Here is a 15,879-nt window from a genome sequence, read left to right as displayed (position 1 = left end):
GATTTCCTAGAATACACCCCTCACAGGTTATTATTTCTGATTACCACGGCAGCATGCAGCATTTTCCATCTGACATTTTAGAAGAACACTTGGTCACACCATGCTCTGCCTTATTAAATGATCTATGTTGAAACCATTCATTTCCATTTCTCTTACATCTGTAAAATGTCAAGTTAAGAGTGATAAAACAGTCATTTACCCTCAATTTTCTCAATAATGTAAGGTTTCAGAGAGAGTGCATTAGAACTCTAAAATAATAAGCTAATATATTTTCTCAATTTTCCCTTCCTCCTGCATTTTCACTAGGGGGAAATCTACTGCTTATAGTATCTCCTTTTAAGTTCAGGAGGCTTAAAAGTGTTGCTCTTCCAAAAAAAAAAAAGTGTTGCTCTTTAACCCTCAAAAATGTTCTCAAACATAGTTATTTTCTGAGTAAACATCTTTCAAAAGAAAAGTTCTACAAAGACTATAAAAACTTTCCCTGGAATGCTTCTAAAGGGTAACATAACAGTAGGTATGGATGGAAAAGAAATAGTGTTGTAAGAACTGCTAAAAAAAGAAAAATCAAATATAAGTGGTTTCTACTGTATCTGCCTCTTTTTCACCTTCTTCTACATGTGCAAATACATACACAACACAATAGATTTCAACAAGTTTAAGAAGCAAGGAAGCAATTACAAAGAAGCAAAAAATAAAAGTCAATCAATCCTTGTTTTACAAAGAGAGTAAGTAAGCCATAGACATCAACAGGCTATAGGAATCTTCCTCTCCTTATTCAGTGGATTTAAAAAAAAAATGTTTCTAGACCTCTAGTAGGCATAATGGGTATTTCATGTCCTGAACATATCCTGTTCAAGCTAGTATAACAAAATGAAGATGCTATGAGGCAAATTATACTCCAATCCTCGTTTTCACTGCATTAAGATTTTGCAAAAGAACTACAAAGAGATTGCAATCAACTACTTATACGTGGAAAACAAAATATGGCTGTCAATGGGGACCAAAATAACCTATCTAGAAATACTCTCTAAAACTAACTTTAAAAAGCTTTTAAATGAGTATTAAATTTGATCACGTTTTAGGAAATTTATCTTAAGCATACTACATATGCAACTGCATTAAAAAGTGCCCAGAAATCAAAATTATATTTCAAAAGAATGTATTCATACGCATAAAACAAGCCAGAGTCCATAACAGTGTCTAAAAGCAGATTTTAACTTTTTTTTTTCATTCCTCCAGAGACGATCATTCACATCATAATCATCCTCATTTGGCATCACCAATGACTCCCCAAACATCAAAGACAAACTCATCTGGGAACGCAAAGTCTCCAAGGGTTTCATCAAGTGCCACAGCAAATTCATCCGGATTACCTTTGTCCTTTCCAGCTTCAAACATTGTAGTAGCTATCAAAAATAATTTTTAAAGATTAATTAGCATCAGAAGACTGAGAAAAATGACACCAAGGCAAAATACTTTCTAAAAGTAACATGCATAAGTCTATTCCCATAGATATTCTAGAAGGAGATGCACGTCTATGTGCACCAAAATCCATGGGCAATAAGGTTCATAGGCAGTATTATTCACAACAGCCCCAACCCAGGAAGACCCCAGGTATCTATCAGTAGGAAACTAAATAAACATAGTATAATCATACAATGAACTTATACACAGCAATGAAAGTGAAAAAACCACAGCTAATATACCAGAACATTCTCAAATCTCCCAAATGTGACATTAAGCAAAAGAAGCCGGACACAAAGGAATCATACTATATTATTCCATTTACATAAAGATAAAAAAACTGGCAAAACAAATTTATGGCTAAGTTGGGAAAGTGGTTACTTTTGGAGAGGAGGGAACAGGCAATAATTGGGAGAAAGCATAAAGAGGGCTTTTGAGTACTGGCAGAGTTTTATTTCTTGACATGAGTGGCGGTTAAATAAGTGTTCACATTGTGAGAATTTTGTGTTGTATACTTATAACTTGTTCATTTTTCTGTATGCATGTGTATTTAGCATTAAAGAGTTTAAATAATAAAAGTCATTCATTCATTCAAAAAATTTTTAATAAAAGGAACATGCATAGATACATACTTCTAGTACAAATTAAAATAAGTTACTCTCTATCATTACACATCAAGGTAGCAAAGATGTTTTAAACAATCTGTCTTTGGCACCCTGGTTTGCATCTTCTACCCCTGTCTTCTCCTCCATCTTGGAGCTCATCAGGTGGGAGCCTCTGGTGTCCCTATGGGTGGAGCAAGGGCTCCTGTGGCTAAGCCTGACGGGAGACCCAGAGTACATCTGCTCCCCACCCCCCACAGTCACTAGCTTTCTCCGTCCCCTCTTCCACTCCCCACCCCCAACTATAAAAAAGACAAAGGATAACAGTTTGCAACGGGGCAATCAAGCTAGGGAGAAGGGGAGGAAATCTGTCTCCTCGTGGAATCAAGGAAACTTTTTTTGAGCCCCTTTCCAGTTTGGGATAGAAAGCAAAGATGGTGCCCTTGTTCTGTTTTTCTAATAAGTTGCCTGGATCCCATATTTTATGTCTGGGGAACCAGCATCTTCAGGAGTACACACTCCCCTGGGACTTGTCCCTCCTGGCTGGGAGCCCATAAGGCTCAGCTGGTTTTTTTTCTCAGCCCCCTATAAGCACTAGCTACCAGGAAGAGACAGTGTGGATGTGATTTGGGACTTGGGTGAAAAAAACCCAGGTAAAACAGAAACACCAAAGCCCAGCCTCTTTTTCCCTCCCAAGTTAAGGTTAAACAAATGAAAGGTTGTATGACTTCTCTGAATGAGCCAAGAGGTCTGGTCTTTCCAGCTAAAATCCACTAGGGCTCTGGAGAGCATTTAAGAACTGTTCCTCACCTCGAACAGCTTAGTACTAACACAGGTAGGCTAAGGGGAAGGCAGGAGATGTGGCCAATAGAAGGGCACCACAATCAGAGCAGAAGTGGGATGTGGATGGGGTGACCTGGGGCAGGAGTCAAAGCCCTAGTAAAGGTGAGGAGGGCTTCCACATAGCTGGACAGGTTGGTGTAGGGTGGAGAGTCCAGGTGTGGTAAGGAGGGCATGGGGTGGGGGAGAAGAGGACAGCAGGCACACTGATGAGAGATTGGTTACATACAAGGGCATGCATCACATACATGTATATCCACCGAATAGTGGGAACCACGTTTTGTCAGTCAGAGAAAGATAAATTGGAAAAGGGAGAAAACTAGAATGATTGCTGCTAAATTAGAATTGTAGAGATCAGTGAAATATTTTTTTTTTCAAAAGAGAGATTAAAAACTATAGAGGTAAAGACATGAACACAGGGTTTCCGTGGTGGCACAGTGGTTAAGAATCCACCTGCCAATGCAGGGGACACAGGTTCAAGCCCTGGTCCAGGAAGATCCCACATGCCGCGGAGTGGCTAGGCCCGTGAGCCATGGCCGCTGAGCCTGCGCGTCCAGAGCCTGTGCTCCACAACGGGAGAGGCCACAACAGTGAGAGGCCCACGTACTACAAAAAAAAAAAAAAAAAAAATCCTTTCTCTCCTTCAAGGCTCCTTCCTCCATGAAATCCTGTGTCCCCAACTGGAAGTGACATCTGCATTCCCTAAAGCCTTCTACCAGTGCTCTTCATACTTGAGTATGCAAACATATTGGCTGAGATCTCGGCAAAGTGCAGATTCTGGTCCAGTAGCTCTGCAGCAAAGCCTGAGATTCTGCATTTCCAACAACCCCCAGGTAATGCCAGTCCCCAGACCACACTCTGAGGCATAAGGCCTTACGGTGCACATTTAACATTGTTCTGTGTTGTCATTATTTTCATCTACATATTGCCTCTATCAGAGAATAAACTCCCAACAGATCTTGAATAGCTTACTCAGTCTTTTATGCCCAGGGAAAACTAGTTCAGTGTCTTATGTACAGTAAATGCTGGTAGTTGGGTAGGTCCAGAAAGAGTCCTTGTAATTACACTTAAATAATTTTTGTACCCGCACAGTTAGCATGCACTCAAGAAAGTGAAGCCCAGAACTCTGATCCTGTAGCCAGGATGTGAAAGAAGAGCAGCCAAAACTTTTGCAAAAGTAGGACTCAAGTTCAGAAGTTTGCTTAGACTCCAATTCTAAATAGTTCTCATAGGGCCTACAGACAGCATTTATTGAGACAGTTACCTAAAGATCATACTGACATGAGGGTGATATTTCTTCTTTGAGGAAGAAATAAGATGCACACAAATAAAAGATATGAGAAAACCTACAGACAATTCAGAAGCAGAAATTAACAGTGCAGATGACTGATGCTCTTAAATGCTGGAGGAAACGATGACCAGGATCAGATGTTCACTAATGGACACTGAATCAAACAACCTCCCTCTCTCTCTCTCTCTCTCTCTCTCTCTCTCTCTCTCTCTCTCACACACACACACACACACACACACACACATTGGCTGAAAGAAACAACTTGGTGCATGTTTTTTGGCACCTCAGGAAGTCAGCAGTACTGGCTAGCGCCCTGAGCCCAGGAACAACATATCCTGGACCTGGCCGACTCTGACTCGCAATCTCTGGTTTGGGTTCCTTAGTCACAAATTGAGAAAAATGATGGCTTAAGATGCCCAGACAATAACCTTACAGTCCAAACTATATAATCTCACTCATGCTGGCACAGCAGAGAAGAAAACCTCCAATACACTAAACACAGCCCCAGAACTGCTCAGACCTCCTATATGTTTCTACCTCTACTACACCACTACCATTATTACTGGCAATAATTGTTAGTAATCATTGCTAAGAATGATAATAGCTATACCTATTATTTATGATGTGATAGAAACTTTATATATATTTAATTTAATGCCTTGCCAACCCAGTAAGGTTGTTTTTTATCATACCCTTTTACAAAGATACAGAAATTATGATTCAAAGTTAAATAATTTGCCCAAGGGCTAAAGCTTCAAAAATGATATTAGGACTCCATACTCCCTGTGAATTCACTATTTTTGTGCCTCTTAACAGACATTCGGTCAATAAACATTTACCAAGGATTTACTCTGGGAGAGGCACTGTGGTAGGAGCTGAGATTAAAAACTGAGTAAGTTATCTCCCTTCAAGGAAACACGGGTCTTGTAGAAGAAACAAAAGTACCAATTAGGCAGCTTCATAGTTATGCTGGAAATACTGTATGTAATACAGTGCTCCAGAGATCTTTCCAAAATCCATAATTTGCTTATGTATTTTAAAAGAAATTAAGAATGGAGCAGGCTCTGAACATGTTATGAATTGCTAACTCATAAAGTATAAACATAGATTTTAAATATTTTTTACAGGAGAAATAAATGGTATTATTGTATCCGTTTTGGTGAAAGATTGAACCTCTGATTTAAGACAAAAGCAAAAGAGGGCTTCCCTGGTGGCTCAGTGGTTAAGAATCCACCTGCCAATGCAGGGGACACGGGTTCAAGCCCTGGTCCAGGAAGATCCCACATGCCACACAGCAACTAAGCCCGTGCGCCACAACTACTAAGCCTGCGCTCTAGAGCCCACGAGCCACAACTACTGAGCCCACGTGCCACAGCTACTGAAACCTGTGCGCTCAGAGCCCGTGCTCCGCAACAAGAGAAGCCACGGCAATGAGAAGCCTGCAGACCGCAAGGAAGAGTAGCCCCTGCTCATCGCAACTAGAGAAAGCCTGTGCGCAGCAACAAAGACCCAACGCAGCCAAAAATAAGTAAAGAAATAAATTTATGAAAAAAAAGAGAAAAGCAAAAGAAACTTTAGCAAAATGAAATACTTTTTAAAAAGTTTTATTACATTAACATAGTGACAGCTACTAAAATGCTTTTAATATGTTAACTATAATAGATCTGCAGTATGCCGCAATAATATTCAGCACCTGAATACAACCTGGCAAAAAATATTCCACTAAAATGTAGAATTGTTACACCACATATAGCAGCTAAGTGCTGACATCTAGTGGCCATACTGAGAATATCTTTATATTATTACCACTACTAAACAACTTTCACATCATTATTAATGACAAACTTATATTGGTGATACAGGTCAATCTGTATTTTCCACTAAGTTTTTAAATACTTAAACATAACTTTTAGCTATAAGGTACTACTTAAGGTGAAAAATCTTGGTATCAAAGACCCAGAATTAAATCTCAGTCCTTGTTAGCTGACTGGGCAAGTTACCAAACATCTCTGAATCTGCTTGTTCTCAAATCTATAAAATGGCACATAGCAGGGTTTAGATAAAGGTTAGTGACCACCATTGTTAATTTAACCATTAAATCTGTAACTGTACCTCTTTCTACGTAAAGTCTTTAACACCTACTTTCCCTAAGACTTTTCATAAATGTCGACCCATTTCAAGCAACTCACACATTAGTCAAACATCAAAAAATACAGGCAATACAGAATGTTTAAGAAAAATCTATTTCCAAAATTTCATTGGCTTTATCTGAGAAGGATGACTTTCACTGTTTTGAATTCAGTGAAAAAAGAAATCATCCTAGGAAAAATGTAATAACCTCTAAATAACATTATGATATACATTTAAAAGACCTATAAAAGATTTTACAGGAAAACTCTACTGAGAAACTATCATTCAAATTTCCTTTCCACATATTTCTGGATCTTTTTTTTTAAGGATTTTCATTTCTACTTTTAAAATGATAAACTTCATTAGCAATAACATTAATTTTTTAACATCTTTATTGGAGTATAATTGCTTTACAATGTTGTGTTAGTTTCTGCTGTATAACAAAGTGAATCAGCTATATGTATATATATCCCCATATCCCCTCCCTCTTGCGTCTCTCTCCCTCCCACCCTCCCTATCCCACCCCTCTAGGTGGTCACAAAGCTCCGAGATGATCTCCCTGTGCTATGTGGCTGCTTCCCACTAGCTATCAATTTTACATTTGGTAGTGTATATGTCAATGCTACTATCTCTCTCTGTCCCAGCTTACCCTTCCCCCGCCCCATGCCCTCAGGTCCATTCTCTATGTCTGCGTCTTTATTACTGTCCTGCCCCTAGGTTCTTCAGAACCTTTTTCTTTTTTTTTTTTTTTTGCGGTACGCGGGCCTCTCACTGTTGTGGCCTCTCCCATTGCAGAGCACAGGCTCCGGACGCGCAGGCTCAGCGGCCATGGCTCATGGGCGCAGCCGCTCCGCGGCATGTGGGATCCTCCCAGACCGGGGCACGAACCCGTGTCCCCTGCATCGGCAGGTGGACTCTCAACCACTGCGCCACCAGGGAAGCCCCCCTTTTTCTTTTTTTTTAGATTTCATATATATGTTTTAGCATATAGTATTTTCTCTTTCTGGCTTAACTTCACTCTGTATGACAGACTCTAGGTCCATCCACCTCACTACAAATAACTCAATTTCATTTCTTTTTATGGCTGTATATATGTGCCACATCTTCTTTATCCATTTATCTGTTGATGAACACTTAGGTTGCCTCCATGTACGACCTATTCTAAATAGTGCTGCAATGAACACTGTGGTACATGACTCTTTTTGAATTCTGGTTTTCTCAGGGTATATGCCCAGTAGTGGGATTGCTGGGTCATATAGTAGTTATATTTTTAGTTTTTTAAGGAATCGCCATACCGTTCTCCATAGTGACTGTATCAATTTACATTCCCACCAACAGTGCAAGAGGGTTCCCTTTTCTCCACACCCTCTCCAGCAGTTATTGTTTGTAGATTTTTTCATGATGGCCGTTCTGACTGGTGTGAGGTGATACCTCAATTGTAGTTTTGATTTGCATTTCTCTAATGATTAGTGATGTTGATCATCCTTTCATGTGTTTGTTGGCAATCTGTATATCTTCTTTGGAGAAATGTCTATTTACGTCTTCTGCCCATTTTCGGATTGGTTTATTTGTTTTTTTGATATTGAGCCGCATGAAATGCTTGTATATTTTGGAGATTAATCCTTTGTCAGTTGCTTCATTTGCAAGTATTTACTCCCATTCTGAGGGTTGTTTTTTCATCTTGCTTATGGTTTCCTTTGCTGTGCAAAAGCCTTTAAGTTTCATTAGGTCCCATTTGTTTATTTCTGTTTTTATTTCCATTTCTCTAGGAGGTGGGTCAAAAAGGATCTTGCTGTGACTTATGTCATAGAGCATTCTGCTTACGTTTTCCTAAGAGTTTTATAGTGTCTGGCCTTACATTTAGGTCTTTAATCCATTTTCTGTTTATTTTTGTGTATGGTGTTAGGGAGGGTTCTAATCTCGCTTTTTTTTTTTTTTTTTTTTTTTTTTTTTTTTTTTTTTTTTTTTGCGGTACGCAGGCCTCTCACTGTTGCGGCCTCTCCCGTTGCGGAGCACAGGCTCCAGACACGCATGCTCCGGACGCACAGGCTCAGCGGCCATGGCTCACGGGCCCAGCCGCTCCACCACATGTGGGATCTTCCCAGACCGGGGCACGAACCCGTATCCCCTGCATTGGCAGGTGGACTTCCAACCACTGCACCACCAGGGAAGCCCTAATCTCATTCTTTTACATGTACCTGTCCAGTTTTCCCAGCACCACTTAAGAGGCTGTCTTTTCTCCATTGTATATTCTTGCCTCCTTTATCAAAAATAAGGTGACCATATGTGGGTGGGTTTCTCTCTGGGCTTTCTATCCTATTCCATTGATCTATATTTCTGTTTCTGTGCAAGTACCATACTGTCTTGATTACTGTAGCTTTGTAGTATACTCTGAAGTCCAGAAGCCTGATTCCTCCAGCTCCGTTTTTCTTTCTCAAGATTGCTTTGGCTATTTGGGGTCTTTTGTGTTTCCATACAAATTGTGAAATTTTTTGTTCTAGTTCTGTGAAAAATGCCACTGGTCATTTGATAGGGATTGCATTGAGTCTCTAGACTGCTTTGAGTAGTAGAGTCATTTCCACAATGTTGATTCTTCCAATCCAAGAACACGGTATATCACTCCATCTGTTTGTATCATCTTTAATTTCTTTCATCAGTGTCTTATAGTTTTCTGCATACTGTTCTTTTGTCTCCTTAGGTAGGTTTATTGCTAGGTATTTTGCTCTTTTTGTTGCAATGGCAAATGGGAGTGTTTTCTTAATTTCTCTTTCAGATTTTTCATCATTAGTGTATAGGAATGCATAAGATTTCTGTGCATTAATTGTGTATCCTGCTACTTTACCAAATTCATTGATTAGCTCTAGTAGTTTTCTGGTAGCATCTTTAGGATTCTCTATGTATGGTATCATGTCATCTTCAAACACTGACAGCTTTAATTCTTTTGCGATTTTAATTCCTTTTATTTCTTTTTCTTTTCTGATTGCTGTGGCTAAAACTTCCAAAACTATGTTGAATAATAGTGGTGAGAGTGGGCAAACTTGTCTTGTTCTTGATTTTAGAGGAAATGGTTTCAGGTTTTCACCACTGAGAACAATGTTGGCTGTGGGTTTCTCACATATGGTCTTTATTATGTTGAGGTAAGTTCCCTCTATGCCTACTTTCTGGAGGGTTTTTATCATAAATTGCTGTTGAATTTAGTTGAAAGCTTTTTCTGCATCTATTGAGATGATAATAGGGTTTTTATCCTTCAGCTTTTTAATATGGTATATCACATTGAATGATTTGGGTATATTGAAGAATCCTTGCATTCCTGGGATACACCCCACTTGATCATGGTGTTTTGATCCTTTTAATGTGCTGTTGGATTCTGTTTGCTAGTATTTTGTTGAGGATTTTTGCATCTATGTTCATCAGTGATATTGGCCTGTAATTTTCTTTCTTTGTGACATATTTGTCTGGTTTTGGTATCAGGGTGATGGTGGCCTCATAGAATGAGTTTGGGAGTGTTCCTCCCTCTGCTATATTTTGGAAGAGTTTGAGAAAGATAGGTGTTAGCTCTTCTCTAAATATTTGAAAGAATTCGCCTGTGAAGCCATCTGGTCCTGGCCTTTTGTATGTTGGAAGATTTTTAATCACAGTTTCAATTTCAGTGCTTGTGATTGGTCTGTTTATGTTTTCTATTTCTTCCTGGTTCAGTCTCAGAAGGTTGTGCTTTTCTAAAAATTTGTCCATTTCTTCCAGGTTGCCCATTTTATTGGCATATAGCTGCTTGTAGTAATCCCTCATGATTCTTTGTATTTCAGCAGTGTCAGTTGTTACTTCTCCTTTTTTATTTCTAATTCTGTCGATTTGAGTCTTCTCCCTTTTTTTCTTGATGAGTCTGGCTAATGGTTTATCAATTTTGTTTATCTTCTCAAAGAACCAGCTTTTAGCTTTCCTGATCTTTGATATTGTTCCCTTCATTTCTTTTTCATTTACTTCTGATCTGATCTTTATGATTTCTTTCCTTCTGCTAACTGGGGTATTTTTGTTCTTCTTTCTCTAATTGCTTTAGGTGTAAGGTTAGGTTGTTTATTTGAGATCTTTCTTTAGGTAGGATTGTATTGCTATAAACTTCCCTTTTAGAACTGCTTTTGTTACATCCCATAGGTTTTGGGTCATTGTGTTTTCATTGTAATTTTTTCAGGTATTTTTTTATTTCCTCTTTGATATCTTTGGTGACCTTTTGGTTATTTAGTAGCATATTGTTAGCCTCCATGTGCTTGTATTTTTTACAGTTTTTTCCTGTAATTGATATCCAGTCTCATAGCGTTGTGTTCAGAAAAGATACTTGATATGATTTCAATTTTCTTAAATTTATCAAGACTTGATTTGTGACCTAAGATATGATCTATCCTGGAGAATGTTCCATGAGTCCTTGAGAAGAAAGTGTATTCTGTTGTTTTTGGATGGAATGTCCTACAAATATTAATTAAGTCCATCTTCTTTAATGTGTCATTTAAAGCTTGTGTTTCCTTATTTATTTTCCTTTTGGATAATCTGTCCATTGGTGAAAGTGGGGTGTTAAAGTACCCTACTATGATTGTGTTACTGTCAATTTCCCGTTTTATGGCTGTTAGCATTCGTCTTATGTATTCAGGTGCTCCTATGTTGGGTACATAAATATTTACAACTGTTATATCTTCTTCTTGGATTGATCCCTTGATCATTATGTAGTGTCCTTCTTTGTCTCTTGTAATAGTCTTTGTTTTAAAGTCTATTTTGTCTGATATGAGAATTGCTACCCCAGCTTTCTTTGCATTTCCATTTGTATGGAATATCTTTTTCCATCCCCTCACTTTCAGTCTGTATGTGTCCCTGGGTCTGAAGTGGATCTCTTACAGACAGCATATATACAGGTCTTGTTTTTGTATCCTTCAGCCAGTCTATGTCTTTTGGCTGGAGCACTTAATCAATTCACATTTAAGGTAATTATCAATATGTGTGTTCCTATTACCCTTTTGTTCATTGTTTTGGGTTTGTTTTTGTAGGTCATTTCCTTTTCTTGTGTTTCCTGCCTAGAGAAGTCTCTTTAGCATTTGTTGTACAGCTGGTTTCTTGGTGCTGAATTCTCTTATCTTTTGCTTGTCTGTAAAGGTTTTATTTTCTCCGTTGAATCTGAATGAGATCCTTGCTGGGTAGAGTAATCTTGGGTGTAGGTTTTTCCTTTTCATCACTTTAAATATGTCTTGCTACTTCCTTCTGGCTTGCAGAGTTTCTGCTGAAAGATCAACTGTTAACCTTATGGGAACTCCCTTGTATGTTATTTGCTGCTTTTCCCTTGCTGCTTTTAATATTTTTCTTTGTATTTAATTTTTGATAGTTTGATTAATATGTGTCTTGGCGTGTTTCTCCTTGGATTTATCCTGTATGGGACTCTCTGAACTTCCTGGACTTGATTGACTATTTCCTTTCCCATGTTAGGGAAGTTTTCAACTATAATCTCTACAAATATTTTCTCAGATCCTTTCTTTTCCTCTTCTTCTTCTGGGACCCCTATAATTCAAATGTTGGTGCATTTAATGTTTTCCCACAAGTCTCTGAGACTGTCCTCAATTCTTTTCATTCTTTTTTCTTTATTCTGCTCTGCAGTAGTTATTTCCACTATTTTATCTTCCAGGTCGCTTATCCATTCTTCTGCCACAGTTATTCTGCTACTGATTCCTTCTAGTGAATTTTTAATTTCATTTATTGTGTTGTTCATCACTGTTTGCTTGCTCTTTAGTTCTTCTAAGTCCTTGTTAAACGTTTCTTGTATTTTCTCCATTCTATTTCCAAGATTTTGGATCATCTTTACTATCATTATTCTGAATTCTTTTTCAGGTAGACTGCCTATTTCCTCTTCATTTGTTTGGTTTGGCGGGTTTTTTACCTTGCTCCTTCATCTGCTGCATATTTCTCTCTCTTCTCATTTTGCTTAACTTACTGTGTTTGAGGTCTCCTTTTCACAGGCTGCACGTTCATAGTTCTCATTGTTTTTGGTGTCTGCCCCCAGGGGGTAAGGTTGGTTCAGTGGCTTGTGTAGGCTTCCTGACGGAGGCACTGGTGCCCGTATTCTGGTGGGTGGGGCTGGATCTTGTCTTTCTTTTGGGCAGGGTTGCATCCAGTTTTGGGTGTCTTGACTTAGTATGATTTTAGGTAGCCTCTCTGCCAATGGGTGGGGTTGTGTTGCTGTCTTGCTAGTTGTTTGGCATGGGGCATCCAGCACTGGAGCTTGCTGGCCGTTGGTGGAATTAGGTCTTAGTGTTGAGAAGGAGATCTCTGGGAGAGCTCTCGCTGACTGATATTACGTGAGGCTGGAAGGGTTCTGGTAGTCCAATGTCCTCAACTCGGCTCTCCCACCTCACAAGCTCAGGCCTGACACCAGGCCGGAGCACCAAGACCCTGTCAGCCACATGGCTCAGAAGAAAAGGGAGAAATAAAGAAAGAAAATAAAAATAAAATAAAATAATTAAAAATTAAAATAAAAAAATTTAAAAGTAATTAGAAAAAGAAGAGAACAACCAAACCAATAAACAAATCCACCAATGATAACAAGTGCCAAAACCTATACTAAGATAAACATAAAAATCAGAAACAAGTCAGTTGCAGACAGCAAACCCCAAGTCTACAGCTGCTCCCAAAGTCCACCGCTTCAGTTCTGGGTTGATTCGTTGTCTATTCAGGTATTCCACAGATGCAGGGTACATCAAGTTGACTGTGGAGATTTAATCCACTGCTCCTGATGCTGCACAGAGAAATTTCCCTTTCTCTTCTTTGTTCGCACAGCTCCTGGGGTTCAGCTTTGGTTTTGGCCCCACCTCTGCGTGCAGGTCGCCCTCAGGCTTCTGTTTCCACCCATACAGGAGGGGGTTAAAGAAGCGGCTGATTAGGGGTCTCTGGTTCACTCAGGCCAGGGGGACAGAGGGGTACAGTAGTTATAATTGGAATGCAGCACGAGCCAGTGGCAGCAGAGACCACCATGATGTTGCAACAGCCTGAGGTGCACTGTGTGTTCTCCCAGGGCAGTTGTCCCTGGATCACAGGACCCTGGCAGTGGCAGGCTGCACAGGCTCCCGGGAGGGGAGGTGTGGATAGTGACCTGTGCTCGCACACAGGCTTCTTCGTGGCGGCAGCAGCAGCCTTAGCGTTTCATGCCCGTCTCTGGGGTCTGCGCTGATAGCCGCGGCTCGCGCGCATCTCTGGAGCTTGTTTAGGCAGTTCTCTGCCTTCTGTGGGCAGACAGGGAAGGAATCCCCTTCTCCTCGCACACCCTGAAACAATGGTCTCTTGCCTCTTAGGCAGGTCCAGACTTTTTCCCAGACTCCCTTCCTGCTAGCTATGGTGCACTAGCCCCCTTCAGGCTGTGTTCACACAGTCAACCCCAGTCCTCTCCCTGGGATCTGACCTCCAGAGCCTGAGCCTCAGCTCCCAGCCCCCACCTGCCCCAGTGTGTAAGCAGACAAGCCTCTCGGGCTGGTGAGTGCTGGTCAGCACTGATCCTCTGTGCAGGAATCTCTCCGCTTTGCCCTCCGCACCCCTGTTGCTGTGCTCTCCTCTGTGGCTCCGAATCTTCCCCCCCCACCCACCGCCCCCCACCGTCTCCACCAGTAAAAGGTCTTCCTAGTGTGTGAAAACCTTTCCTCCTTCACATCTCCCTCCCAGAGTTGCAGGTTCCATCCTTATTCTTTTGCCTCTGTTTTTTCTTTTGCCCTACCCAGGTACGTGGGGAGTTTCTTGCCTTTTGGGAAGTCTGAAGTCTTCTGCCAGCATTCAGTAAGTGCTCTTGAGGAGTTGTTCCACATGTAGATGTATTTTTGATGTATTTTGGGGGAGGAAGATTATCTCCAAGTGTTACGCCTCTGCCATCTTGAAGGCCCCCCCCCACCTCTGGATCTCTTTATAAATTAGAAATCCTAAAATTCTGAAGTTGCTGGGATGATCTCCAAACTCCTAAGTTGGTATCTTCAGAAAATAGTGTAGTTCCGTATACAATTTACACAATGGCCTTAAATATTCATGAAGAATATTTGACACAACTTTCCTTTAAGTTATATGACACAACTTTCCTTTAAGTTAGGTCAATCCCATCTAGGGTCTTACAGGACTCAAAATCTTCCAGAAACCATTTTCCCCATTGGGTAACATTCCAAGGCAAGCCACGTTGGCTGGCATTGGGTTGGTTGTGAAATAGTTCACAACTTTACAACCAAATGAAGCACTATCCCCTTCAGGGTTACTTCTACATAAACCCATTTGAATTGTTTTCCATTTTCAAATGGTAAATACATCCCAATCCTTTTTTGAGGATAGTGTTTTGGGTTTTAGTCATTTTATTGCCATATTACTTTTTAAGTTTTCTAACAAAAACATATTAACTCGAATATAACGTGATATCAATGTAATTTGCATTAAGACAACATTTCTGAAAGCTAAGAAATGCTTGGAATACAAACAAGTAAATATATTCATTTGTCTGTTGAATCAGTGTCATATTTGTGAGTTATATCTCATGCTAATCAGATCTGAATAATGAGAGAAATTCCTAATTCAACAATGGTTCACATTCTCAAAATAATTACTTTCCTTAAACTTTACCTCCCTAGGTGACTAATCACGTTGCTAATCATGTATAATAATAATGATTTTTATGCCATTGGAGGAATTTGATTAATTAACTTTATAAAGGGATTACTAGTTAATTTACAAGGAATTTGTGAGGAATGTTTAGTGCTCTGAATTTGTCAGAGTGAAAGAAAATTGATCTTTAAAGAACTTTATTGGGCTTCCCTGTTGTCGCAGTGGTTAAGAATCTGCCTGCCAATGCAGGGCACATGGGTTCGACCCCTGGTCCAGGAAGATCCCACATGCCGTGAAGCAACGAAGTCCATGTGTCACAACTACTGAGCCTGCGCTCTAGAGCCCATGAGCCACAACTACTGAAGCCCGCGTGCCACAACTACTGAAGCCTGCACGCCTAGAGCCTGTGCCCAGCAACGAGAGAAGCCATTGCAATGAGAAGCCTGTGCACCGCAATGAAGAGTAACCCCCAACTCGCCACAACTAGAAAAAACCTGCGCGCAGCAACGAAGACCCAACACAGCCAAAAATTTAATTAAATAAATCTATAAAAAAAGAACTCTCTTAATTCATTTATAATTACTTGTACCATTGCCCAGCACTCTTCACTGTATATCTGTATATTTTAATAACAAAAGATTTATTATTAAATATGATTTATTTAATTATGCCCAATTTATACTTAAGTAGCTATAAGACCTATGCCCAAAATTAAGTTCTAAAATTAAGCACTGCTTTAAGTTCTCACCTTTGAAAAGTATGATTCTCCTAAAGCTCAAGATCCAGCAACTGATACCCTAGTTCCTGAATCTTATAATATTTATACAGTATACAATTTTAAAACTTCTCAATTGAATAGAGATATTTCATATTACTTTCCTAACAAATACTACCTGAGTTTAAGAGCACTACCATCTCTAAATCCCCTTTACTCTCATTTGCAAGTTCATTTGC

The 15,879-nt window shown here is 39.8% G+C and overlaps 1 protein-coding gene across 1 annotated transcript in view; it reads right to left on the bottom strand.

The window, feature by feature from the left end:
- Positions 1-1,144: 1,144 nt before the first annotated feature.
- GIPC2 (GIPC PDZ domain containing family member 2) overlaps positions 1,145-15,879 on the bottom strand; it is an 82,603-nt gene continuing 67,868 nt past the window's right edge. Inside the window, exon 6 of the mRNA XM_079942348.1 lies at positions 1,145-1,406. Coding sequence (XP_079798474.1) covers positions 1,267-1,406 — 140 coding nt within the window. The 3' untranslated portion in view covers positions 1,145-1,266. The remainder of the gene's footprint in view (positions 1,407-15,879) is intronic.

Source organism: Stenella coeruleoalba (genome assembly GCF_951394435.1).
Source record: "Stenella coeruleoalba genome assembly, chromosome: 1".
In the NCBI taxonomy this organism is placed as follows: Eukaryota; Metazoa; Chordata; class Mammalia; order Artiodactyla; family Delphinidae; genus Stenella; species Stenella coeruleoalba.
Note: the sequence above shows the minus strand (reverse complement) of the source record. Positions and strands in the feature narration are given on the sequence as shown.